The sequence below is a fragment of the Oncorhynchus keta genome, unplaced genomic scaffold (assembly GCF_023373465.1).
Source record: "Oncorhynchus keta strain PuntledgeMale-10-30-2019 unplaced genomic scaffold, Oket_V2 Un_scaffold_1315_pilon_pilon, whole genome shotgun sequence".
In the NCBI taxonomy this organism is placed as follows: domain Eukaryota; kingdom Metazoa; phylum Chordata; class Actinopteri; order Salmoniformes; family Salmonidae; genus Oncorhynchus; species Oncorhynchus keta.
In genome coordinates this window covers 468,552-491,038 of record NW_026290769.1, presented here as the reverse complement: position 1 = coordinate 491,038, position 22,487 = coordinate 468,552, and the positions used below count along the sequence as shown (strand labels likewise).

At 47.2% G+C, this 22,487-nt stretch overlaps 1 protein-coding gene and 2 long non-coding RNA genes across 7 annotated transcripts; 2 read left to right on the top strand and 1 right to left on the bottom strand.

Moving 5' to 3' along the window:
- The first annotated feature begins 956 nt into the window (after window positions 1–956).
- Window positions 957–7,612, top strand: LOC127927341 (uncharacterized). 4 transcript variants are annotated; one of them, XR_008127026.1, is made up of 3 exons: window positions 957–977; window positions 3,084–3,159; window positions 7,544–7,612. It is a non-coding gene; the product is annotated as an uncharacterized LOC127927341 (long non-coding RNA). The 4 variants fall into 4 exon arrangements; XR_008127025.1 differs by lacking the exon at window positions 957–977 and adding an exon at window positions 1,388–1,408; XR_008127024.1 differs by lacking the exon at window positions 957–977 and adding an exon at window positions 1,475–1,495.
- LOC127927342 (uncharacterized) lies at window positions 3,406–7,335 on the top strand. 2 transcript variants are annotated; one of them, XR_008127027.1, is made up of 3 exons: window positions 3,406–3,469; window positions 3,509–3,547; window positions 7,274–7,335. It is a non-coding gene; the product is annotated as an uncharacterized LOC127927342 (long non-coding RNA). The 2 variants fall into 2 exon arrangements; XR_008127028.1 differs by lacking the exon at window positions 7,274–7,335 and adding an exon at window positions 6,267–6,328.
- Window positions 7,613–19,402: 11,790 nt separating the features above from the next.
- Window positions 19,403–22,100, bottom strand: LOC127927328 (angiogenin). The gene is made up of 2 exons (XM_052513539.1): window positions 21,920–22,100; window positions 19,403–20,697 (listed from the first exon to the last, which is right to left on the bottom strand). Exon 2 carries the CDS (start codon window positions 20,677–20,679, stop codon window positions 20,083–20,085), a length of 597 nt encoding a protein of 198 aa, XP_052369499.1. The 5' UTR covers window positions 20,680–20,697; window positions 21,920–22,100; the 3' UTR covers window positions 19,403–20,082.
- Window positions 22,101–22,487: the final 387 nt, after the last annotated feature.

Below are 22,487 nucleotides of genomic sequence, written 5' to 3'. Positions count from 1 at the left end.
TAATAGAGGTGATTGGAGGGGTAAAAGAGAGAGGGAGAATAATAGAGGTGAATGGAGGGGTAAAAGAGAGAGAGAGAGAATAATAGAGGTGCATGGAGGGGTAAAAGAGAGAGAGATAATAATAGAGGTGAATGGAGGGGTAAAAGAGAGAGAGAGAATAATAGAGGTTAATGGAGGGGTAAAAGAGAGAGAGAGAATAATAGAGGTGCATGGAGGGGTAAAAGAGAGAGAGAGAATAATAGAGGTGAATGGAGGGGTAAAAGAGAGAGAGAGAATAATAGAGGTGAATGGAGGGGTAAAAGAGAGAGAGAGAATAATAGAGGTGCATGGAGGGGTAAAAGAGAGAGAGAAGAATAGAGGTGCATGGAGGAGTAAAAGAGAGAGAGAGAAGAATAGAGGTGAATGGAGGGGTAAAAGAGAGAGAGAGAATAATAGAGGTGAATGGAGGGGTAAAAGAGAGAGGGAGAATAATAGAGGTGAATGGAGGGGTAAAAGAGAGAGAGAGATAATAGAGGTGCATGGAGGGGTAAAAGAGAGAGAGAGAATAATAGAGGTGCATGGAGGGTTAAAAGAGAGAGAGAGAAGAATAGAGGTGCATGGAGGGGTAAACAGAGAGAGAGAAGAATAGAGGTGAATGGAGGGGTAAAATAGAGAGAGAGAAGAATAGAGGTGGATGGAGGGGTAAAAGAGAGAGAGAATAATAGAGGTGCATGGAGGGGTAAAAGAGAGAGAGAGAAGAATAGAGGTGCATGGTGGGGTAAAAGAGAGAGAGAGAAGAATAGAGGTGCATGGAGGGGTAAAAGAGAGAGAGAGAATAATAGAGGTGCATGGAGGGGTAAAAGAGAGAGGAGAATAATAGAGGTGAATGGAGGGTAAAAGAGAGAGAGAATAATAGAGGTGAATGAAGGGCAAAAAAAGAGAGAGAGAGAATAATAGAGGTGAATGGAGGGGTAAAAGAGAGAGAGAGAATAATAGAGGTGATTAGAGGGGTAAAAGAGAGAGGAGAATAATAGAGGTGAATGGAGGGGTAAAAGAGAGAGAGAGAATAATAGAGGTGAATGGAGGGTAAAAGAGAGAGCGAGAATAATAGAGGTGATTAGAGGGGTAAAAGAGAGAGGAGAATAATAGAGGTGAATGGAGGGGTAAAAGAGAGAGAGAGAGAATAATAGAGGTGCATGGAGGGGTAAAAGAGAGAGAGAGAATAATAGAGGTGCATGGAGGGGTAAAAGAGAGAGAGAGAAGAATAGAGGTGAATGGAGGGGTAAAATAGGGGCAGAGAGAGAAGAGATAGAGGTGGATGGAGGGGTAAAAGAGAGAGAGAATAATAGAGGTGCATGGAGGGGTAAAAGAGAGAGAGAGAAGAATAGAGGTGAATGGAGGGGTAAAAGAGAGAGAGAGAATAATAGAGGTGATTAGAGGGGTAAAAGAGAGAGAGAGAGAGAGAATAGAGGTGAATGGAGGGGGAGGGTTAAAAGAGAGAGAGAGAATAATAGAGGTGATTAGAGGGGTAAAAGAGAGAGAGAATAATAGAGGTGAATGGAGGGGCAAAAGAGAGAGAGAGAATAATAGAGGTGAATGGAGGGGCAAAAGAGAGAGAGAGAATAATAGAGGTGATTAGAGGGGTAAAAGAGAGAGGAGAATAATAGAGGTGAATGGAGGGGTAAAGAGAGAGAGAGAGATAATAGAGGTGCATGGAGGGGTAAAAGGAGAGAGATAATAATAGAGGTGAATGGAGGGGTAAAAGAGAGAGAGAAATAATAGAGGTTAATGGAGGGGTAAAAGAGAGAGAGAATAATAGAGGTGCATGGAGGGGTAAAAGAGAGAGAGAGAAGAATAGAGGTGCATGGAGGAGTAAAAGAGAGAGAGAGAAGAATAGAGGTGAATGGAGGGGTAAAAGAGAGAGAGAGAATAATAGAGGTGAATGGAGGGGTAAAAGAGAGAGGGAGAATAATAGAGGTGAATGGAGGGGTAAAAGAGAGAGAGAGAATAATAGAGGTGCATGGAGGGGTAAAAGAGAGAGAGAGAATAATAGAGGTGCATGGAGGGTTAAAAGAGAGAGAGAGAAGAATAGAGGTGCATGGAGGAGTAAACGAGAGAGAGAGAGAAGAATAGAGGTGAATGGAGGGGTAAAAGAGAGAGAGAGAAGAATAGAGGTGCATGGAGGGGTAAAAGAGAGAGAGAATAATAGAGGTGCATGGAGGGGTAAAAGAGAGAGAGAGAAGAATAGAGGTGCATGGTGGGGTAAAAGAGAGAGAGAGAAGAATAGAGGTGCATGGAGGGGTAAAAGAGAGAGAGAGAATAATAGAGGTGAATGGAGGGGTAAAAGAGAGAGGGAGAATAATAGAGGTGAATGGAGGGGTAAAAGAGAGAGAGAATAATAGAGGTGAATGGAGGGGCAAAAGAGAGAGAGAATAATAGAGGTGAATAGAGGGGTAAAAGAGAGAGAGAGAATAATAGAGGTGATTAGAGGGGTAAAAGAGAGAGGGAGAATAATAGAGGTGAATGGAGGGGTAAAAGAGAGAGAGAGAATAATAGAGGTGAATGGAGGGGTAAAAGAGAGAGCGAGAATAATAGAGGTGATTAGAGGGGTAAAAGAGAGAGGAGAATAATAGAGGTGAATGGAGGGGTAAAAGAGAGAGAGAGAATAATAGAGGTGCATGGAGGGTAAAAGAGAGAGAGAGAAGAATAGAGGTGCATGGAGGAGTAAACGAGAGAGAGAGAGAAGAATAGAGGTGAATGGAGGGGTAAAAAGAGAGAGAGAGAATAATAGAGGTGGATGGAGGGGTAAAAGAGAGAGAGAGAATAATAGAGGTGCATGGAGGGGTAAAAGAGAGAGAGAGAAGAATAGAGGTGAATGGAGGGGTAAAAGAGAGAGAGAAATAATAGAGGTGATTAGAGGGGGTAAAAGAGAGAGAGAGAATAATAGAGGTGAATGGAGGGGTAAAAGAGAGAGCGAGAATAATAGAGGTGATTAGAGGGGTAAAAGAGAGAGGAGAATAATAGAGGTGAATGGAGGGGTAAAAGAGAGAGAGAGAATAATAGAGGTGAATGGAGGGGTAAAAGAGAGAGCGAGAATAATAGAGGTGATTAGAGGGGTAAAAGAGAGAGGGAGAATAATAGAGGTGAATGGAGGGGTAAAAGAGAGAGAGAATAATAGAGGTGCATGGAGGGGTAAAAGGAGAGAGATAATAATAGAGGTGAATGGAGGGGTAAAAGAGAGAGAGAGAATAATAGAGGTGAATGGAGGGGTAAAAGAGAGAGAGATAATAATAGAGGTTAGATGGGAGGGGTAAAGAGAGAGAGAGAATAATAGAGGTGCATGGAGGGGTAAAAGAGAGAGAGAGAATAATAGAGGTGAATGGAGGGGTAAAAGAGAGAGAGAGAATAATAGAGGTGAATGGAGGGGTAAAAGAGAGAGAGAATAATAGAGGTGCATGGAGGGGTAAAAGAGAGAGAGAGAAGAATAGAGGTGCATGGGGGGGGAAAAGAGAGAGAGAGAAGAATAGAGGTGAATGGAGGGGTAAAAGAGAGAGAGAGAATAATAGAGGTGAATGGAGGGGTAAAAGAGAGAGAGAGAATAATAGAGGTGAATGGAGGGGTAAAAGAGAGAGAGAGAATAATAGAGGTGCATGGAGGGGTAAAAGAGAGAGAGAGAATAAAAGGTGCATGAGAAAAGAGAGAATAATAGAGGTGCATGGAGGGTTAAAAGAGAGAGAGAGAAGAATAGAGGTGCATGGAGGAGTAAAGAGAGAGAGAGAGAAGAATAGAGGTGAATGGAGGGGTAAAAGATAGAGAGAGAAGAATAGAGGTGAATGGAGGGGTAAAAGAGAGAGAGAATAATAGAGGTGCATGGAGGGGTAAAAGAGAGAGAGAGAAGAATAGAGGTGCATGGTGGGCAAAAGAGAGAGAGAGAAGAATAGAGGTGCATGGAGGGGCAAAAGAGAGAGAGAGAATAATAGAGGTGAATGGAGGGGTACAAGAGAGAGGGAGAATAATAGAGGTGAATGGAGGGGTATAAGAGAGAGAGAGAGAATAATAGAGGTGAATGGAGGGGCAAAAGAGAGAGAGAGAATAATAGAGGTGAATGGAGGGGTAAAAGAGAGAGAGAGAATAATAGAGGTGATTAGAGGGGTAAAAGAGAGAGGGAGAATAATAGAGGTGAATGGAGGGGTAAAAGAGAGAGAGAGAATAATAGAGGTGAATGGAGGGGTAAAAGAGAGAGCGAGAATAATAGAGGTGATTAGAGGGGTAAAAGAGAGAGGAGAATAATAGAGGTGAATGGAGGGGTAAAAGAGAGAGAGAGAATAATAGAGGTGCATGGAGGGGTAAAAGAGAGAGAGAGAAGAATAGAGGTGCATGGAGGAGTAAACGAGAGAGAAAAGAGAGAAGAATAGAGGTGAATGGAGGGGTAAAATATAGAGAGAGAAGAATAGAGGTGGATGGAGGGGTAAAAGAGAGAGAGAATAATAGAGGTGCATGGAGGGGTAAAAGAGGCAAAAGAGAGAGAGAGAAGAATAGAGGTGCATGGTGGGGTAAAAGAGAGAGAGAGAATAATAGAGGTGCATGGAGGGGTAAAAGAGAGAGAGAGAATAATAGAGGTGAATGGAGGGGTAAAAGAGAGAGGAGAATAATAGAGGTGAATGGAGGGGTAAAAGAGAGAGAGAATAATAGAGGTGAATGGAGGGGCAAAAGAGAGAGAGAATAATAGAGGTGAATGGAGGGGTAAAAGAGAGAGAGAGAATAATAGAGGTGATTAGAGGGGGTAAAAGAGAGAGGGAGAATAATTGAGGTGAATGGAGGGGTAAAAGAGAGAGAGAGAATAATAGAGGTGAATGGAGGGGTAAAAGAGAGAGGAGAATAATAGAGGTGAATGGAGGGGTAAAAGAGAGAGAGAGAATAATAGAGGTGAATGGAGGGGTAAAAGAGAGAGCGAGAATAATAGAGGTGATTAGAGGGGTAAAAGAGAGGGAGAATAATAGAGGTTAATGGAGGGGTAAAAGAGAGAGAGAGAATAATAGAGGTGCATGGAGGGGTAAAAGAGAGAGAGAGAATAATAGAGGTGAATGGAGGGGTAAAAGAGAGAGGGAGAATAATAGAGGTGAATGGAGGGGTAAAAGAGAGAGAGAGAGAATAATAGAGGTGAATGGAGGGGTAAAAGAGAGAGAGAGAAGAATAGAGGTGCATGGAGGGGTAAAAGAGAGAGAGAATAATAGAGGTGCATGGAGGGGTAAAAGAGAGAGAGAATAATAGAGGTGCATGGAGGGGTAAAAGAGAGAGAGAGAATAATAGAGGTGCATGGTGGGGTAAAAGAGAGAGAGAGAAGAATAGAGGTGCATGGAGGGGTAAAAGAGAGAGAGAGAATAATAAAGGTGAATGGAGGGGTAAAAGAGAGAGGGATAATAATAGAGGTGAATGGAGGGGTAAAAGAGAGAGAGAGAATAATAGAGGTGAATGGAGGGGCAAAAGAGAGAGAGAGAATAATAGAGGTGAATGGAGGGGTAAAAGAGAGAGAGAGAATAATAGAGGTGATTAGAGGGGTAAAAGAGAGAGGGAGAATAATAGAGGTGAATGGAGGGGTAAAAGAGAGAGAGAATAATAGAGGTGAATGGAGGGGTAAAAGAGAGAGCGAGAATAATAGAGGTGATTAGAGGGGTAAAAGAGAGAGGGAGAATAATAGAGGTGAATGGAGGGGTAAAAGAGAGAGAGAGAGAATAATAGAGGTGAATGGAGGGGTAAAAGAGAGAGAGATAATAATAGAGGTTAATGGAGGGGTAAAAGAGAGAGAGAGAATAATAGAGGTGCATGGAGGGGTAAAAGAGAGAGAGAGAATAATAGAGGTGAATGGAGGGGTAAAAGAGAGAGGGAGAATAATAGAGGTGAATGGAGGGGTAAAAGAGAGAGAGAGAATAATAGAGGTGAATGGAGGGGTAAAAGAGAGAGAGAGAATAATAGAGGTGAATGGAGGGGTAAAAGAGAGAGAGAGAATAATAGAGGTGCATGGAGGGGTAAAAGAGAGAGAGAGAATAATAGAGGTGAATGGAGGGGTAAAAGAGAGAGGGAGAATAATAGAGGTGAATGGAGGGGTAAAAGAGAGAGAGAGAGAATAATAGAGGTGAATGGAGGGGTAAAAGAGAGAGAGAGAAGAATAGAGGTGCATGGAGGGGTAAAAGAGAGAGAGAGAATAATAGAGGTGCATGGAGGGGTAAAAGAGAGAGAGAATAATAGAGGTGCATGGAGGGGTAAAAGAGAGAGAGAGAAGAATAGAGGTGCATGGTGGGGTAAAAGAGAGAGAGAGAAGAATAGAGGTGCATGGAGGGGTAAAAGAGAGAGAGAGAATAATAAAGGTGAATGGAGGGGTAAAAGAGAGAGATAATAATAGAGGTGAATGGAGGGGTAAAAGAGAGAGAGAGAATAATAGAGGTGAATGGAGGGGTAAAAGAGAGAGAGAGAATAATAGAGGTGAATGGAGGGGTAAAAGAGAGAGAGAGAATAATAGAGGTGATTAGAGGGGTAAAAGAGAGAGGGAGAATAATAGAGGTGAATGGAGGGGTAAAAGAGAGAGAGAGAATAATAGAGGTGAATGGAGGGGTAAAAGAGAGAGAGAGAATAATAGAGGTGATTAGAGGGGTAAAAGAGAGAGGGAGAATAATAGAGGTGAATGGAGGGGTAAAAGAGAGAGAGAGAGAATAATAGAGGTGCATGGAGGGGTAAAAGAGAGAGAGATAATAATAGAGGTGAATGGAGGGGTAAAAGAGAGAGAGATAATAATAGAGGTTAATGGAGGGGTAAAAGAGAGAGAGAGAATAATAGAGGTGCATGGAGGGGTAAAAGAGAGAGAGAGAATAATAGAGGTGAATGGAGGGGTAAAAGAGAGAGGGAGAATAATAGAGGTGAATGGAAGGAAAAAAAGAGAGAGAATAATAGAGGTGAATGGAGGGGTAAAAGAGAGAGAGAGAATAATAGAGGTGAATGGAGGGGTAAAAGAGAGAGAGAGAATAATAGAGGTGCATGGAGGGGTAAAAGAGAGAGAGAGAATAATAGAGGTGAATGGAGGGGTAAAAGAGAGAGGGAGAATAATAGAGGTGAATGGAGGGGTAAAAGAGAGAGAGAGAGAATAATAGAGGTGAATGGAGGGGTAAAAGAGAGAGAGAAGAATAGAGGTGCATGGAGGGGTAAAAGAGAGAGAGAATAATAGAGGTGCATGGAGGGGTAAAAGAGAGAGAGAATAATAGAGGTGCATGGAGGGGTAAAAGAGAGAGAGAGAAGAATAGAGGTGCATGGTGGGGTAAAAGAGAGAGAGAGAAGAATAGAGGTGCATGGAGGGGTAAAAGAGAGAGGAGAATAATAGAGGTGAATGGAGGGGTAAAAGAGAGAGAGAGAATAATAGAGGTGAATGGAGGGGCAAAAGAGAGAGAGAATAATAGAGGTGAATGGAGGGGTAAAAGAGAGAGAGAGAATAATAGAGGTGATTAGAGGGGTAAAAGAGAGAGGGAGAATAATAGAGGTGAATGGAGGGGTAAAAGAGAGAGAGAGAATAATAGAGGTGAATGGAGGGGTAAAAGAGAGAGCGAGAATAATAGAGGTGATTAGAGGGGTAAAAGAGAGAGGGAGAATAATAGAGGTGAATGGAGGGGTAAAAGAGAGAGAGAGAATAATAGAGGTGCATGGAGGGGTAAAAGAGAGAGAGATAATAATAGAGGTGAATGGAGGGGTAAAAGAGAGAGAGATAATAATAGAGGTTAATGGAGGGGTAAAAGAGAGAGAGAGAATACTAGAGGTGCATGGAGGGGTAAAAGAGAGTTAGAGAATAATAGAGGTGCATGGAGGGGTAAAAGAGAGAGAGAAGAATAGAGGTGCATGGTGGGGTAAAAGAGAGAGAGAGAAGAATAGAGGTGCATGGAGGGGTAAAAGAGAGAGAGAGAATAATAAAGGTGAATGGAGGGGTAAAAGAGAGAGGGATAATCATCAATGAGCTTGATGCCTTGATAAGCTCCTTTCCTGAGGACGGCTCACCTCTCACAGTTCTGGGCGACTTTAACCTCCCCACGTCTACCTTTGACTCATTCCTCTCTGCCTCCTTCTTCCACTCCTCCTCTTTGACCTCACCCTCTCACCTTCCCCCCCTACTCACAAGGCAGGCAATACGCTTGACCTCATCTTTACTAGATGCTGTTCTTCCACTAACCTCATTGCAACTCCCCTCCAAGTCTCCGACCACTACCTTGTATCCTTTTCCCTCTCGCTCTCATCCAACACTTCCCACACTGCCCCTACTCGGATGGTATCGCGCCGTCCCAACCTTCGCTCTCTCTCCCCGCTACTCTCTCCTCTTCCATCCTATCATCTCTTCCCTCTGCTCAAACTTTCTCCAACCTATCTCCTGATTCTGCCTCCTCAACCCTCCTCTCCTCCCTTACTGCATCCTTTGACTCTCTATGTCCCCTATCCTCCAGGCCGGCTCGGTCCTCCCCTCCCGCTCCGTGGCTCGACGACTCATTGCGAGCTCTCAGAACAGGGCTCCGGGCAGCCGAGCGGAAATGGAGGAAAACTCGCCTCCCTGCGGACCTGGCATCCTTTCACTCCCTCCTCTCTACATTTTCCTCCTCTGTCTCTGCTGCTAAAGCCACTTTCTACCATTCTAAATTCCAAGCATCTGCCTCTAACCCTAGGAAGCTCTTTGCCACCTTCTCCTCCCTCCTGAATCCTCCCTCCCCCTCCTCCCTCTCTGCAGATGACTTCGTCAACCATTTTGAAAAGAAGGTCGACGACATCCGATCCTCGTTTGCTAAGTCAAACGACACCGCTGGTTCTGCTCACACTGCCCCACCCTATGCTCTGACCTCTTTCTCCCCTCTCTCTCCAGATGAAATCTCGCGTCTTGTGACGGCCGGCCGCCCAACAACCTGCCCGCTTGACCCTATCCCCTCCTCTCTTCTCCAGACCATTTCCGGAGACCTTCTCCCTTACCTCACCTCGCTCATCAACTCATCCCTGACCGCTGGCTACGTCCCTCCCGTCTTCAAGAGAGCGAGAGTTGCACCCCTTTGAAAAAAGCTACACTCGATCCCTCCGATGTCAACAACTACAGACCAGTATCCCTTCTCTCTTTTCTCTCCAAAACTCTTGAGCGTGCCGTCCTTGGCCAGCTCTACCGCTATCTCTCTCAGAATGACCTTCTTGATCCAAATCAGTCAGGTTTCAAGACTAGTCATTCAACTGAGACTGCTCTTCTCTGTATCACGGAGGCGCTCCGCACTGCTAAAGCTAACTCTCTCTCCTCTGCTCTCATCCTTCTAGACCTATCGGCTGCCTTCGATACTGTGAACCATCAGATCCTCCTCTCCACCCTCTCCGAGTTGTGCATCTCCGGCGCGGCCCACGCTTGGATTGCGTCCTACCTGACAGGTCGCTCCTACCAGGTGGCGTGGCGAGAATCTGTCTCCTCACCACGCGCTCTCACCACTGGTGTCCCCCAGGGCTCTGTTCTAGGCCCTCTCTTATTCTCGCTATACACCAAGTCACTTGGCTCTGTCATAACCTCACATGGTCTCTCCTATCATTGCTATGCAGACGACACACAATTAATCTTCTCCTTTCCCCTTCTGATGACCAGGTGGCGAATCGCATCTCTGCATGTCTGGCAGACATATCAGTGTGGATGACGGATCACCACCTCAAGCTGAACCTCAGCAAGACGGAGCTCCTCTTCCTCCCGGGGAAGGACTGCCCGTTCCATGATCTCGCCATCACGGTTGACAACTCCACTGTGTCCTCCTCCCAGAGCGCTAAGAACCTTGGCGTGATCCTGGACAACACCCTGACGTTCTCAACTAACATCAAGGCGGTGTCCCGTTCCTGTAGGTTCATGCTCTACAACATCCGCAGAGTACGACCCTGCCTCACACAGGAAGCGGCGCAGGTCCTAATCCAGGCACTTGTCATCTCCCCCGTCTTGATTACTGCAACTCGCTGTTGGCTGGGCTCCTGCCTGTGCCATTAAACCCCTACAACTCATCCAGAACGCCGCAGCCCGTCTGGTGTTCAACCTTCCCAAGTTCTCGCACGTCACCCCGCTCCTCCGCTCTCTCCACTGGCTTCCAGTTGAAGCTCGCATCCGCTACAAGACCATGGTGCTTGCCTACGGAGCTGTGAGGGGAACGGCACCTCAGTACCTCCAGGCTCTGATCAGGCCCTACACCCAAACAAGGGCACTGCGTTCATCCACCTCTGGCCTGCTCGCCTCCCTACCACTGAGGAAGTACAGTTCCCGCTCAGCCCAGTCAAAACTGTTCGCTGCTCTGGCCCCCCAATGGTGGAACAAACTCCCTCACGACGCCAGGACAGCGGAGTCAATCACCACCTTCCGGAGACACCTGAAACCCCACCTCTTCAAGGAATACCTAGGATAGGGTAAGTAAGGGTAAGTAATCCTTCTCACCCCCCTTCTCTCCCCCAAAAAAAAAAAGATTTAGATGTAAGTGGCTGTTCCACTGGATGCCATAAGGTGTATGCACCAATTTTGTAAGTCGCTCTGGATAAGAGCGTCTGCTAAATGACTTAAATGTAAATGTAAATGTAATAATAATAGAGGTGAATGGAGGGGTAAAAGAGAGAGAGAGAGAATAATAGAGGTGAATGGAGGGGCAAAAGAGAGAGAGAGAATAATAGAGGTGAATGGAGGGGTAAAAGAGAGAGAGAGAATAATAGAGGTGATTAGAGGGGTAAAAGAGAGAGAGAGAATAATAGAGGTGAATGGAGGGGTAAAAGAGAGAGAGAGAATAATAGAGGTGAATGGAGGGGTAAAAGAGAGAGCGAGAATAATAGAGGTGATTAGAGGGGTAAAAGAGAGAGGGAGAATAATAGAGGTGAATGGAGGGGTAAAAGAGAGAGAGAGAGAATAATAGAGGTGCATGGAGGGGTAAAAGAGAGAGAGATAATAATAGAGGTGAATGGAGGGGTAAAAGAGAGAGAGATAATAATAGAGGTTAATGGAGGGGTAAAAGAGAGAGAGAGAATAATAGAGGTGCATGGAGGGGTAAAAGAGAGTTAGAGAATAATAGAGGTGCATGGAGGGGTAAAAGAGAGAGAGAGAAGAATAGAGGTGCATGGTGGGGTAAAAGAGAGAGAGAGAAGAATAGAGGTGCATGGAGGGGTAAAAGAGAGAGAGAGAATAATAAAGGTGAATGGAGGGGTAAAAGAGAGAGGGATAATCATCAATGAGCTTGATGCCTTGATAAGCTCCTTTCCTGAGGACGGCTCACCTCTCACAGTTCTGGGCGACTTTAACCTCCCCACGTCTACCTTGACTCATTCCTCTCTGCCTCCTTCTTTCCACTCCTCTCCTCTTTTGACCTCACCCTCTCACCTTCCCCCTACTCACAAGGCAGGCAATACGCTTGACCTCATCTTTACTAGATGCTGTTCTTCCACTAACCTCATTGCAACTCCCCTCCAAGTCTCCGACCACTACCTTGTATCCTTTTCCCTCTCGCTCTCATCCAACACTTCCCACACTGCCCCTACTCGGATGGTATCGCGCCGTCCCAACCTAGAGGTGAATCGCTCTCTCTCCCCCGCTTCTCTCTCCTCTTCCATCCTATCATCTCTTCCCTCTGCTCAAACTTTCTCCAACCTATCTCCTGATTCTGCCTCCTCAACCCTCCTCTCCTCCCTTACTGCATCCTTTGACTCTCTATGTCCCCCTATCCTCCAGGCCGGCTCGGTCCTCCCTCCCGCTCCGTGGCTCGACGACTCATTGCGAGCTCTCAGAACAGGGCTCCGGGCAGCCGAGCGGAAATGGAGGAAAACTCGCCTCCCTGCGGACCTGGCATCCTTTCACTCCCTCCTCTCTACATTTTCCTCCTCTGTCTCTGCTGCTAAAGCCACTTTCTACCATTCTAAATTCCAAGCATCTGCCTCTAACCCTAGGAAGCTCTTTGCCACCTTCTCCTCCCTCCTGAATCCTCCCCCCCCCCCTCCTCCCTCTCTGCAGATGACTTCGTCAACCATTTTGAAAAGAAGGTCGACGACATCCGATCCTCGTTTGCTAAGTCAAACGACACCGCTGGTTCTGCTCACACTGCCCCACCCTATGCTCTGACCTCTTTCTCCCCTCTCTCTCCAGATGAAATCTCGCGTCTTGTGACGGCCGGCCGCCCAACAACCTGCCCGCTTGACCCTATCCCCTCCTCTCTTCTCCAGACCATTTCCGGAGACCTTCTCCCTTACCTCACCTCGCTCATCAACTCATCCCTGACCGCTGGCTACGTCCCTCCCGTCTTCAAGAGAGCGAGAGTTGCACCCCTTTGAAAAAACCTACACTCGATCCCTCCGATGTCAACAACTACAGACCAGTATCCCTTCTCTCTTTTCTCTCCAAAACTCTTGAGCGTGCCGTCCTTGGCCAGCTCTACCGCTATCTCTCTCAGAATGACCTTCTTGATCCAAATCAGTCAGGTTTCAAGACTAGTCATTCAACTGAGACTGCTCTTCTCTGTATCACGGAGGCGCTCCGCACTGCTAAAGCTAACTCTCTCTCCTCTGCTCTCATCCTTCTAGACCTATCGGCTGCCTTCGATACTGTGAACCATCAGATCCTCCTCTCCACCCTCTCCGAGTTGTGCATCTCCGGCGCGGCCCACGCTTGATTGCGTCCTACCTGACAGGTCGCTCCTACCAGGTGGCGTGGCGAGAATCTGTCTCCTCACCACGCGCTCTCACCACTGGTGTCCCCAGGGCTCTGTTCTAGGCCCTCTCTTATTCTCGCTATACACCAAGTCACTTGGCTCTGTCATAACCTCACATGGTCTCTCCTATCATTGCTATGCAGACGACACACAATTAATCTTCTCCTTTCCCCCTTCTGATGACCAGGTGGCGAATCGCATCTCTGCATGTCTGGCAGACATATCAGTGTGGATGACGGATCACCACCTCAAGCTGAACCTCAGCAAGACGGAGCTCCTCTTCCTCCCGGGAAGGACTGCCCGTTCCATGATCTCGCCATCACGGTTGACAACTCCACTGTGTCCTCCTCCCAGAGCGCTAAGAACCTTGGCGTGATCCTGGACAACACCCTGACGTTCTCAACTAACATCAAGGCGGTGTCCCGTTCCTGTAGGTTCATGCTCTACAACATCCGCAGAGTACGACCCTGCCTCACACAGGAAGCGGCGCAGGTCCTAATCCAGGCACTTGTCATCTCCCGTCTTGATTACTGCAACTCGCTGTTGGCTGGGCTCCCTGCCTGTGCCATTAAACCCCTACAACTCATCCAGAACGCCGCAGCCCGTCTGGTGTTCAACCTTCCCAAGTTCTCGCACGTCACCCCGCTCCTCCGCTCTCTCCACTGGCTTCCAGTTGAAGCTCGCATCCGCTACAAGACCATGGTGCTTGCCTACGGAGCTGTGAGGGGAACGGCACCTCAGTACCTCCAGGCTCTGATCAGGCCCTACACCCAAACAAGGGCACTGCGTTCATCCACCTCTGGCCTGCTCGCCTCCCTACCACTGAGGAAGTACAGTTCCCGCTCAGCCCAGTCAAAACTGTTCGCTGCTCTGGCCCCCAATGGTGGAACAAACTCCCTCACGACGCCAGGACAGCGGAGTCAATCACCACCTTCCGGAGACACCTGAAACCCCACCTCTTCAAGGAATACCTAGGATAGGGTAAGTAAGGGTAAGTAATCCTTCTCACCCCCTTCTCTCCCCCAAAAAAGATTTAGATGTAAGTGGCTGTTCCACTGGATGCCATAAGGTGTATGCACCAATTTTGTAAGTCGCTCTGGATAAGAGCGTCTGCTAAATGACTTAAATGTAAATGTAAATGTAATAATAATAGAGGTGAATGGAGGGGTAAAAGAGAGAGAGAGAATAATAGAGGTGAATGGAGGTGCAAAAGAGAGAGAGAGAATAATAGAGGTGATTAGAGGGGTAAAAGAGAGAGGGAGAATAATAGAGGTGAATGGAGGGGTAAAAGAGAGAGAGAGAATAATAGAGGTGAATGGAGGGGTAAAAGAGAGAGCGAGAATAATAGAGGTGATTAGAGGGGTAAAAGAGAGAGGGAGAATAATAGAGGTGAATGGAGGGGTAAAAGAGAGAGAGAGAGAATAATAGAGGTGCATGGAGGGGTAAAAGAGAGAGAGAGAAGAATAGAGGTGAATGGAGGGGTAAAAGAGAGAGAGAGAATAATAGAGGTGAATGGAGGGGTAAAAGAGAGAGAGATAATAATAATAGAGGTGCATGGAGGGGTAAAAGAGAGAGGGAGAAAAGGAGGGATGTAGAATAGAGAGCAATGCTTTGCTTCATGAAATATTCATGAATAACAACTGGAGCCCTCACACCACCTAGTGGTGACAGCATGGTAGTGTAGTGTCCCATGTGTCCCAATAATGGCTGGAGGTAGCCTTAGAAGTCCATGTTTCTCAGCTCTGGAAGGATTCCCCGCCCCACTAAGCTGGGTTGGAGGTAGCCTTAGAAGCCCATGTTTCTCAGCTCTGGAAGGATTCCGCGCCCCACTAAGCTGGGTTGGAGGTAGCCTTAGAAGCCCATGTTTCTCAGCTCTGGAAGGATGCCCCGCCCCACTAAGCTGGGTTGGAGGTAGCCTTAGAAGTCTATGTTTCTCAGCTCTGGAAGGATGCCCCGCCCCACTAAGCTGGGTTGGAGGTAGCCTTAGAGGTCCATGTTTCTCAGCTCTGGAAGGATGCCCCGCCCCACTAAGCTGGGTTGGAGGTAGCCTTAGAAGCCCATGTTTCTCAGCTCTGGAAGGATGCCCCGCCCGACTAAGCTGGGTTGGAGGTAGCCTTAGAAGTCTATGTTTCTCAGCTCTGGAAGGATGCCCCGCCCCACTAAGCTGGGTTGGAGGTAGCCTTAGAGGTCCATGTTTCTCAGCTCTGGAAGGATGCCCCGCCCCACTAAGCTGGGTTGGAGGTAGCCTTAGAAGTCTATGTTTCTCAGCTCTGGAAGGATGCCCCGCCCGACTAAGCTGGGTTGGAGGTAGCCTTAGAAGTCTATGTTTCTCAGCTCTGGAAGGATGCCCCGCCCCACTAAGCTGGGTTGGAGGTAGCCTTAGAAGTCTATGTTTCTCAGCTCTGGAAGGATGCCCCGCCCGACTAAGCTGGGTTGGAGGTAGCCTTAGAAGTCTATGTTTCTCAGCTCTGGAAGGATGCCCCGCCCCACTAAGCTGGGTTGGAGGTAGCCTTAGAAGTCTATGTTTCTCAGCTCTGGAAGGATGCCCCGCCCCACTAAGCTGGGTTGGAGGTAGCCTTAGAAGTCTATGTTTCTCAGCTCTGGAAGGATGCCCCGCCCGACTAAGCTGGGTTGGAGGTAGCCTTAGAAGTCTATGTTTCTCAGCTCTGGAAGGATGCCCCGCCCGACTAAGCTGGGTTGGAGTGTTTATGTCTCTTATGCCTAGAACCGGCCGTGTATGTGAGTTTATGTCTCTTATGTCTAGAACCGGCCGTGTATGTGAGTTTATGTCGCTTATGTCTAGAACCGGCCGTGTATGTGAGTTTATGTCGCTTATGTCTAGAACCGGCCGTGTATGTGAGTTTATGTCGCTTATGTCTAGAACCGGCCGTGTATGTGAGTTTATGTCACTTATGCCTAGAACCGGCCGTGTATGTGAGTTTATGTCGCTTATGTCTAGAACCGGCCGTGTATGTGAGTTTATGTCACTTATGCCTAGAACCGGCCGTGTATGTGAGTTTATGTCACTTATGCCTAGAACCGGCCGTGTATGTGAGTTTATGTCACTTATGCCTAGAACCGGCCGTGTATGTGAGTTTATGTCACTTATGTCTAGAACCGGCCGTGTATGTGAGTTTATGTCACTTATGCCTAGAACCGGCCGTGTATGTGAGTTTATGTCACTTATGCCTAGAACCGGCCGTGTATGTGAGTTTATGTCACTTATGCCTAGAACCGGCCGTGTATGTGAGTTTATGTCACTTATGTCTAGAACCGGCCGTGTATGTGAGTTTATGTCACTTATGTCTAGAACCGGCCGTGTATGTGAGTTTATGTCACTTATGCCTAGAACCGGCCGTGTATGTGAGTTTATGTCACTTATGTCTAGAACCGGCCGTGTATGTGAGTTTATGTCACTTATGCCTAGAACCGGCCGTGTATGTGAGTTTATGTCACTTATGCCTAGAACCGGCCGTGTATGTGAGTTTATGTCGCTTATGTCTAGAACCGGCCCTCTATGTGAGTTTATGTCGCTTATGTCTAGAACCGGCCGTGTATGTGAGTTTATGTCACTTATGCCTAGAACTGGCCCTCTATGTGAGTTCCCTGGAACCGGCCCTCTATGTGAGTTCCCTGGAACCGGCCGTGTATGTGAGTTCAGTTACATAGTGTGCGCGTCAGTGGAGGCTGGTGGGAGGAGCTATAGGAGGACGGACTCATTGTAACGGCTAGAATGGAATAAATGGTATAGAGTCAAACGTGTGGTTTCCATACATTAGATGTGTTTGATACCGTTCTATTTATTCCATTCCAGCCATTATACTGAGCCCGTCCTCCTATAGCTCCTCCCACCAGCCTCCACTGGTGTACATGCGTGTGTCTGTGTTTGTGTGTGCATGCAGAACAAGTTTCACCAGGTGAGCTCCACATATGGCCCTCTATTTCTAGACGTCCCTCACACAGTGCATGTGTGATAGAGAAGCTGGACCTGAGTGGCCTATAGAACAAGGAAAGGGGTCACAGTGGAGCCCTGAATAGCCCAATAGTTCAGAATTGTCTAAACCACAAATTAACTTCCTCTTTCACATTCCATTCCTGTTTAATTGCCCATTGAGCAGAACTAGGCTAAAAGTGAATGCTGTCCACCCTATAGAAACACTGAAGAATGGCCACATTGAGTGAATGTCAGTGACTGACATAAGAGAAAAACTAGTGATGTACAACCAGATTTCAAAATGTATTCTACTATTGTAACTCTCCATAGTAAGTTGAGACCCCGACTGAGTTCCTAAAAATCTTTTTTCTTTCTCCTTTCATCTTCAGGCCTACAAAAGCCAACCCATGTTGTAGGCTGATGGGGTGTATTACATGTTTACATGCTCATAGTAAAGCACTTGCCTGCCAACTCGGAATGTGCTGCTTGTGTGTGACCTCTCAGATGAGGTCATGTGGTTTAACCCCTGCTTTAAGGTCTATGGTGCTGGCTGATGATGCTGGCTGATGATGCTGGCTGATGATGCTGCTCTTCAACATTCTACAAGATCAGCCTTTATTGATAGTGCATATATTCAGCATGGTACAATACACTTTTTCAAATAAAGTACAAGGTAATGAAATGCTGATGCCAACATTAGGCTGGGGCCCACAGCCATAGACAGATCCCTGACTGGCACACAGGATCCCAGACTGGCACACAGGATCCCTGACTGGCACACAGGAACTGGCAACACCGTCCATAACATACACATGACAAAACAGATGACCAGTCTTTCTGTTCAGAATAGATGTTGTGAGAGAACAAAACATGGCAGTCTATTAACTGTTGTGTGTGAAACATCATAGCCCTAGTCTGGTACGGGTACCAGTCTGTTTAGCTGTCATTCCCCTCCTTGCCACTCTTTTTACGCTAAACATCTTTGGCATATGACACAGAGTACAAGGTACCCAGGCTATCATAGCCCAGGGTCAGACCCAGGGTCAGACCTGAATAGATGGCAGTTTTAAATGTTGTGAGTGAAACGTTATATAGCCCAGGACGAGACCTGGATACATGGCAGTCTACACCCCCAGAGTCGATGTCTGCGCCCCCCTGCTGAAATCTAATTAGCATAATAAAAAATCTCCATCAAAATCCCTCTGTTTAAAGATGCACTATTAAGAAATCATTTCCTGGTTGATAAAATTCTAATAGTTCACCTAATTTTAGGTTATGACAAAACAGGCAGTCATTGTGTAGAGAATCATAGTACCACCTAAACTGCTGTGAAATATTTTTTCAATAACCAAAAATATTGCTTGTGTACAAAACTGAAAGTAAAAGACGCAAAAATAGCGCACATAGAACAGATCTACCACATCTTAGACTTGCTTTCATGAAATATCTATAACTCATATTTCTATGTGAATTTGTTTGGGTTGCCCAAAAAGTGACATATTGTAGCTTTAAGCTAGAGATATGTAGCCTTTTGGATGGGCTGCGTCTCAAGTCACCTCATGGCGTCCTTCCAACGGCGTCCTTCCGCATCTGTGGTGGAAGGTGACCAAGCTACTGTTTGTCAGACCATGAGACATGGCGGAAATCGTTCTTCTCACAAAAACGTCTGTAGCGTCCGAACGGTTTGGCCAACAAACTAATACGACCCATCTATGGAAAGATGAGACTCTCACCAACATGATGGTGTTCTCAGTTTTCTACGACCCCCGCAAGTCAATATCACCGATCTGCCAACTTCTGTCTGAAGCTTCAGAACAGTTTGGGCTACTCACCAATGAATGGAAGTATATATGGAAGTATACGGAACAAAAATATAAACGCAACATGCAACGATTTCAAATATTTTGCTGAGTTACAGTTAATTAAGGAAATCAGACCATTTAAATAAATCAATTAGGCCCTAATCTATGGATTTCACATGACTGGGCAGGGGCACAGCCATGGGTGGGCCAGGGAGGGCATAGGCCCACCTACTGGGGAGTCAGGCCCACCTACTGGGGAGTCAGGCCCTCCTACTGGGGAGTCAGGCCCTCCTACTGGGGAGTCAGGCCCACCTACTGGGGAGTCAGGCCCTCCTACTGGGGAGTCAGGCCCACCTACTGGGGAGTCAGGCCCACCTACTGGGGAGTCAGGCCCTCCTACTGGGGAGTCAGGCCCTCCTACTGGGGAGTCAGGCCCTCCTACTGGGGAGTCAGGCCCACCTACTGGGGAGTCAGGCCCACCTACTGGGGAGTCAGGCCCACCTACTGGGGAGTCAGGCCCTCCTACTGGAGAGTCAGGCCCTCCTACTGGGGAGTCAGGCCCTCCTACTGGGGAGTCAGGCCCACCTACTGGGGAGTCAGGCCCTCCTACTGGGGAGTCAGGCCCTCCTACTGGGGAGTCAGGCCCACCTACTGGGGAGTCAGGCCCACCTACTGGGGAGTCAGGCCCTCCTACTGGGGAGTCAGGCCCTCCTACTGGGGAGTCAGGCCCTCCTAATGGGGAGTCAGGCCCTCCTACTGGGGAGTCAGGCCCTCCTACTGGGGAGTCAGGCCCACCTACTGGGGAGTCAGGCCCTCCTACTGGGGAGTCAGGCCCTCCTACTGGGGAGTCAGGCCCTTCTACTGGGGAGTCAGGCCCAGCCAATCAAATGGGCTTTATTACAGAAAGAAATATGCCTCATTCTGGCTATGGATACGGAGAACATCAACACAATAACATCAACACAATAACATCAACACAAGAACATCAACACAAGAACATCAACACAATAACATCAACACAATAACATCAACACAATAACATCAACACAAGAACATCAACACAATAACATCAACACAATAACATCAACACAAGAACATCAACACAATAACATCAACACAATAACATCAACACAATAACATCAACACGCCAGAGGATATACTTCCATTGGACTTCCACTGGACTTGGGGCTCTGCTGGGAGTTTACCTCATATTTAGATTTTATTATTCTGCTTTTGCCACTACAATCATAATAAACACTGAGAACAATAAAATATTGTGTTATTGTTGTTTTTGTTATGCGTATTACCTTTATTAATAATAGGGGAGAGGGGTCGTTCAAAAATGTACCCCAAAAGTTCTTCAAAAGGTTCTCTGAGGATCCATTAAAAGGGGTGCTTTGAAGAACTCATAGCGGTTCACCCACACATTACATTTGAAGAACCCCTAAAGGATACTCCAGGAACCTTTTCTTTTTAGAGTGTAGGACAAACACTTTAAAACAAACTTCCTTTTGATGTATTGTTTGACTATCTGACCCCCCCCATTAACTGTTCAGAAAAGGAGTTGTGAGAGAAACACGAGTATCAATGAAGATGCCAGCCACATTCAGAAAAGGAGTTGTGAGAGAAACACGAGTATCAATGAAGATGCCAGCCACATTCAGAAAAGGAGTTGTGAGAGAAACACGAGTATCAATGAAGATGCCAGCCACATTCCTGATACTTTGAAGCTTGAACCCTTCCCTTTCTCCGTGCTGCCACATCCTGCAGCGTTATTGTCAGGCTTGTTCCCCTCGCGGTTCCCCTCGAAGTGGACCGGCACACACCTGTTCTCCAGCACCTCACATGCCAGGATCAAATGCTTGGTCTCTTCCCGCACGCTGGACACACCGCAGGTCCCAGTCTCACTCCTCACTGTTAGAAATGTGAACGGGCTTTGGCTGATGCACAGGTTCCCCTGGTACTTCTTTCCCCCAGAGCTGGAGCAGACTGCGTCCACCCTCTCGCGGTCTTTGGGATGGAGGAAGGACTGCGTGGGTCTTGAGCAGTCATTCTTTTCACGTAGATACTTCTCCCACGCGTTGCGGTCCGTCGTTAGCGGGGTATTTGGACGCACATGCCGGTATAGGAACTTCTCATGGCAGTTATTGCATCGGGACCGTTGGCAGGGTTCGACATTACTGTAGCCACTCACCCCCAGGTTGCCCAGCAACAGGCAGATGGAGAGAGAGAGGATGAGAAGTTTAAGGTTCTTCATCCTTTAGAAGTCTTGAAGCTGCAGAGAAACAAATAGCTCAGTGAGTGAAGTGGCCTCTTTTATTTTAAAAATCTATTACAGATACCCTCTGGATTTAGATATGCACTGGAACTGAATGGGGTCGTCCCTATCTGATCCCTGGCTCCCTGTCATTCTCTGACCCCGTTAACACTCGTCCCTATCTGATCCCTGGCTCCCTGTCATTCTCTGACCCCCGTTAACGCTCGTCCCTATCTGATCCCTGGCTCCCTGTCATTCTCTGACCCCGTTAACGCTCGTCCCTATCTGATCCAGGGCTCCCTGTCATTCTCTGACCCCGTTAACACTCGTCCCTATCTGATCCCTGGCTCCCTGTCATTCTCTGACCCCGTTAACGCTCGTCCCTATCTGATCCTTGGCTCCCTGTCATTCTCTGACCCCGTTAACACTCGTCCCTATCTGATCCCTGGCTCCCTGTCATTCTCTGACCCCGTTAACACTCGTCCCTATCTGATCCCTGGCTCCCTGTCATTCTCTGACCCCGTTAACACTCGTCCCTATCTGATCCCTGGCTCCCTGTCATTCTCTGACCCCGTTAACACTCGTCCCTATCTGATCCCTGGCTCCCTGTCATTCTCTGACCCCGTTAACACTCGTCCCTATCTGATCCTTGGCTCCCTGTCATTCTCTGACCCCGTTAACACTCGTCCCTATCTGATCCTTGGCTCCCTGTCATTCTCTGACCCCGTTAACACTCGTCCCTATCTGATCCCTGGCTCCCTGTCATTCTCTGACCCCGTTAACACTCGTCCCTATCTGATCCTTGGCTCCCTGTCATTCTCTGACCCCGTTAACACTCGTCCCTATCTGATCCTTGGCTCCCTGTCATTCTCTGACCCCGTTAACACTCGTCCCTATCTGATCCTTGGCTCCCTGTCATTCTCTGACCCCGTTAACACTCAGAGCTTCTACAACTGTTCTACAACCCATTGGTTATTCAATCAAAATGAAATATATAATGTGAACAGGAACTCTCTTCCTCCCATCTACAATCAAACAGGGTTCCAAAACAGGCCATTGTTTACACGTGCACATTTAATCTGGCCACATTAGTCAGGCAGGCTGTCTGCACTGAGGAAGGTATTCATTCACACACAGGAAGGGCTTGAGTCTGACTCACACACAGCTCTCTGACTACTATTTACACACATATCCCTCTCTAACACACAGAGATATGGGTATACATTAAGTTGTACATTACCTGGTTATGGATCCGTAATGTCTGCTGCAGTGTGTCTCTGTAATGGAACTCTGTTCCAGATTGGTGGAGAATAACTTCAGCCCTCAGCTCACACGTCTCATTCTTTTATTTTCCTTAGTGGACTGTAGACGGGTGTGTCCCCATGTGTACGTAACGTCCTGCTGCGTGACTGCGTCACAGTGTGCATGTCTGCATGTCAGAACGGGTTAGTGTGTGTGTCCACGGAGCTAGTTAAAGGCAGGGGTTTTGCAGGGTTGGCTTTATTCTCTGTTGCTGAAGGGATCAGGTTTCAGCTAAAAATACTGTCCAGTGGGGAATATGGGTGGGGCTAGCGTATGTAGGATGCATGTGTGCCTGTGTGTGACTACGATTTGTCACTACATGCTCTTCCAGACCTGAATGAGTTAGTGTATGTTAGTGCTGGGCTAGAACAAAAGCCTGTTCACCCTGTATCTCTCCATGGTTGGTGACGCTGATGGTGATTTTTAGCCATCTAGTCCATTGGTACTAAACACATCTAACGACAGAGTCTGTGGAACAACTAGCCTATGATGAGCCAAACGATGAG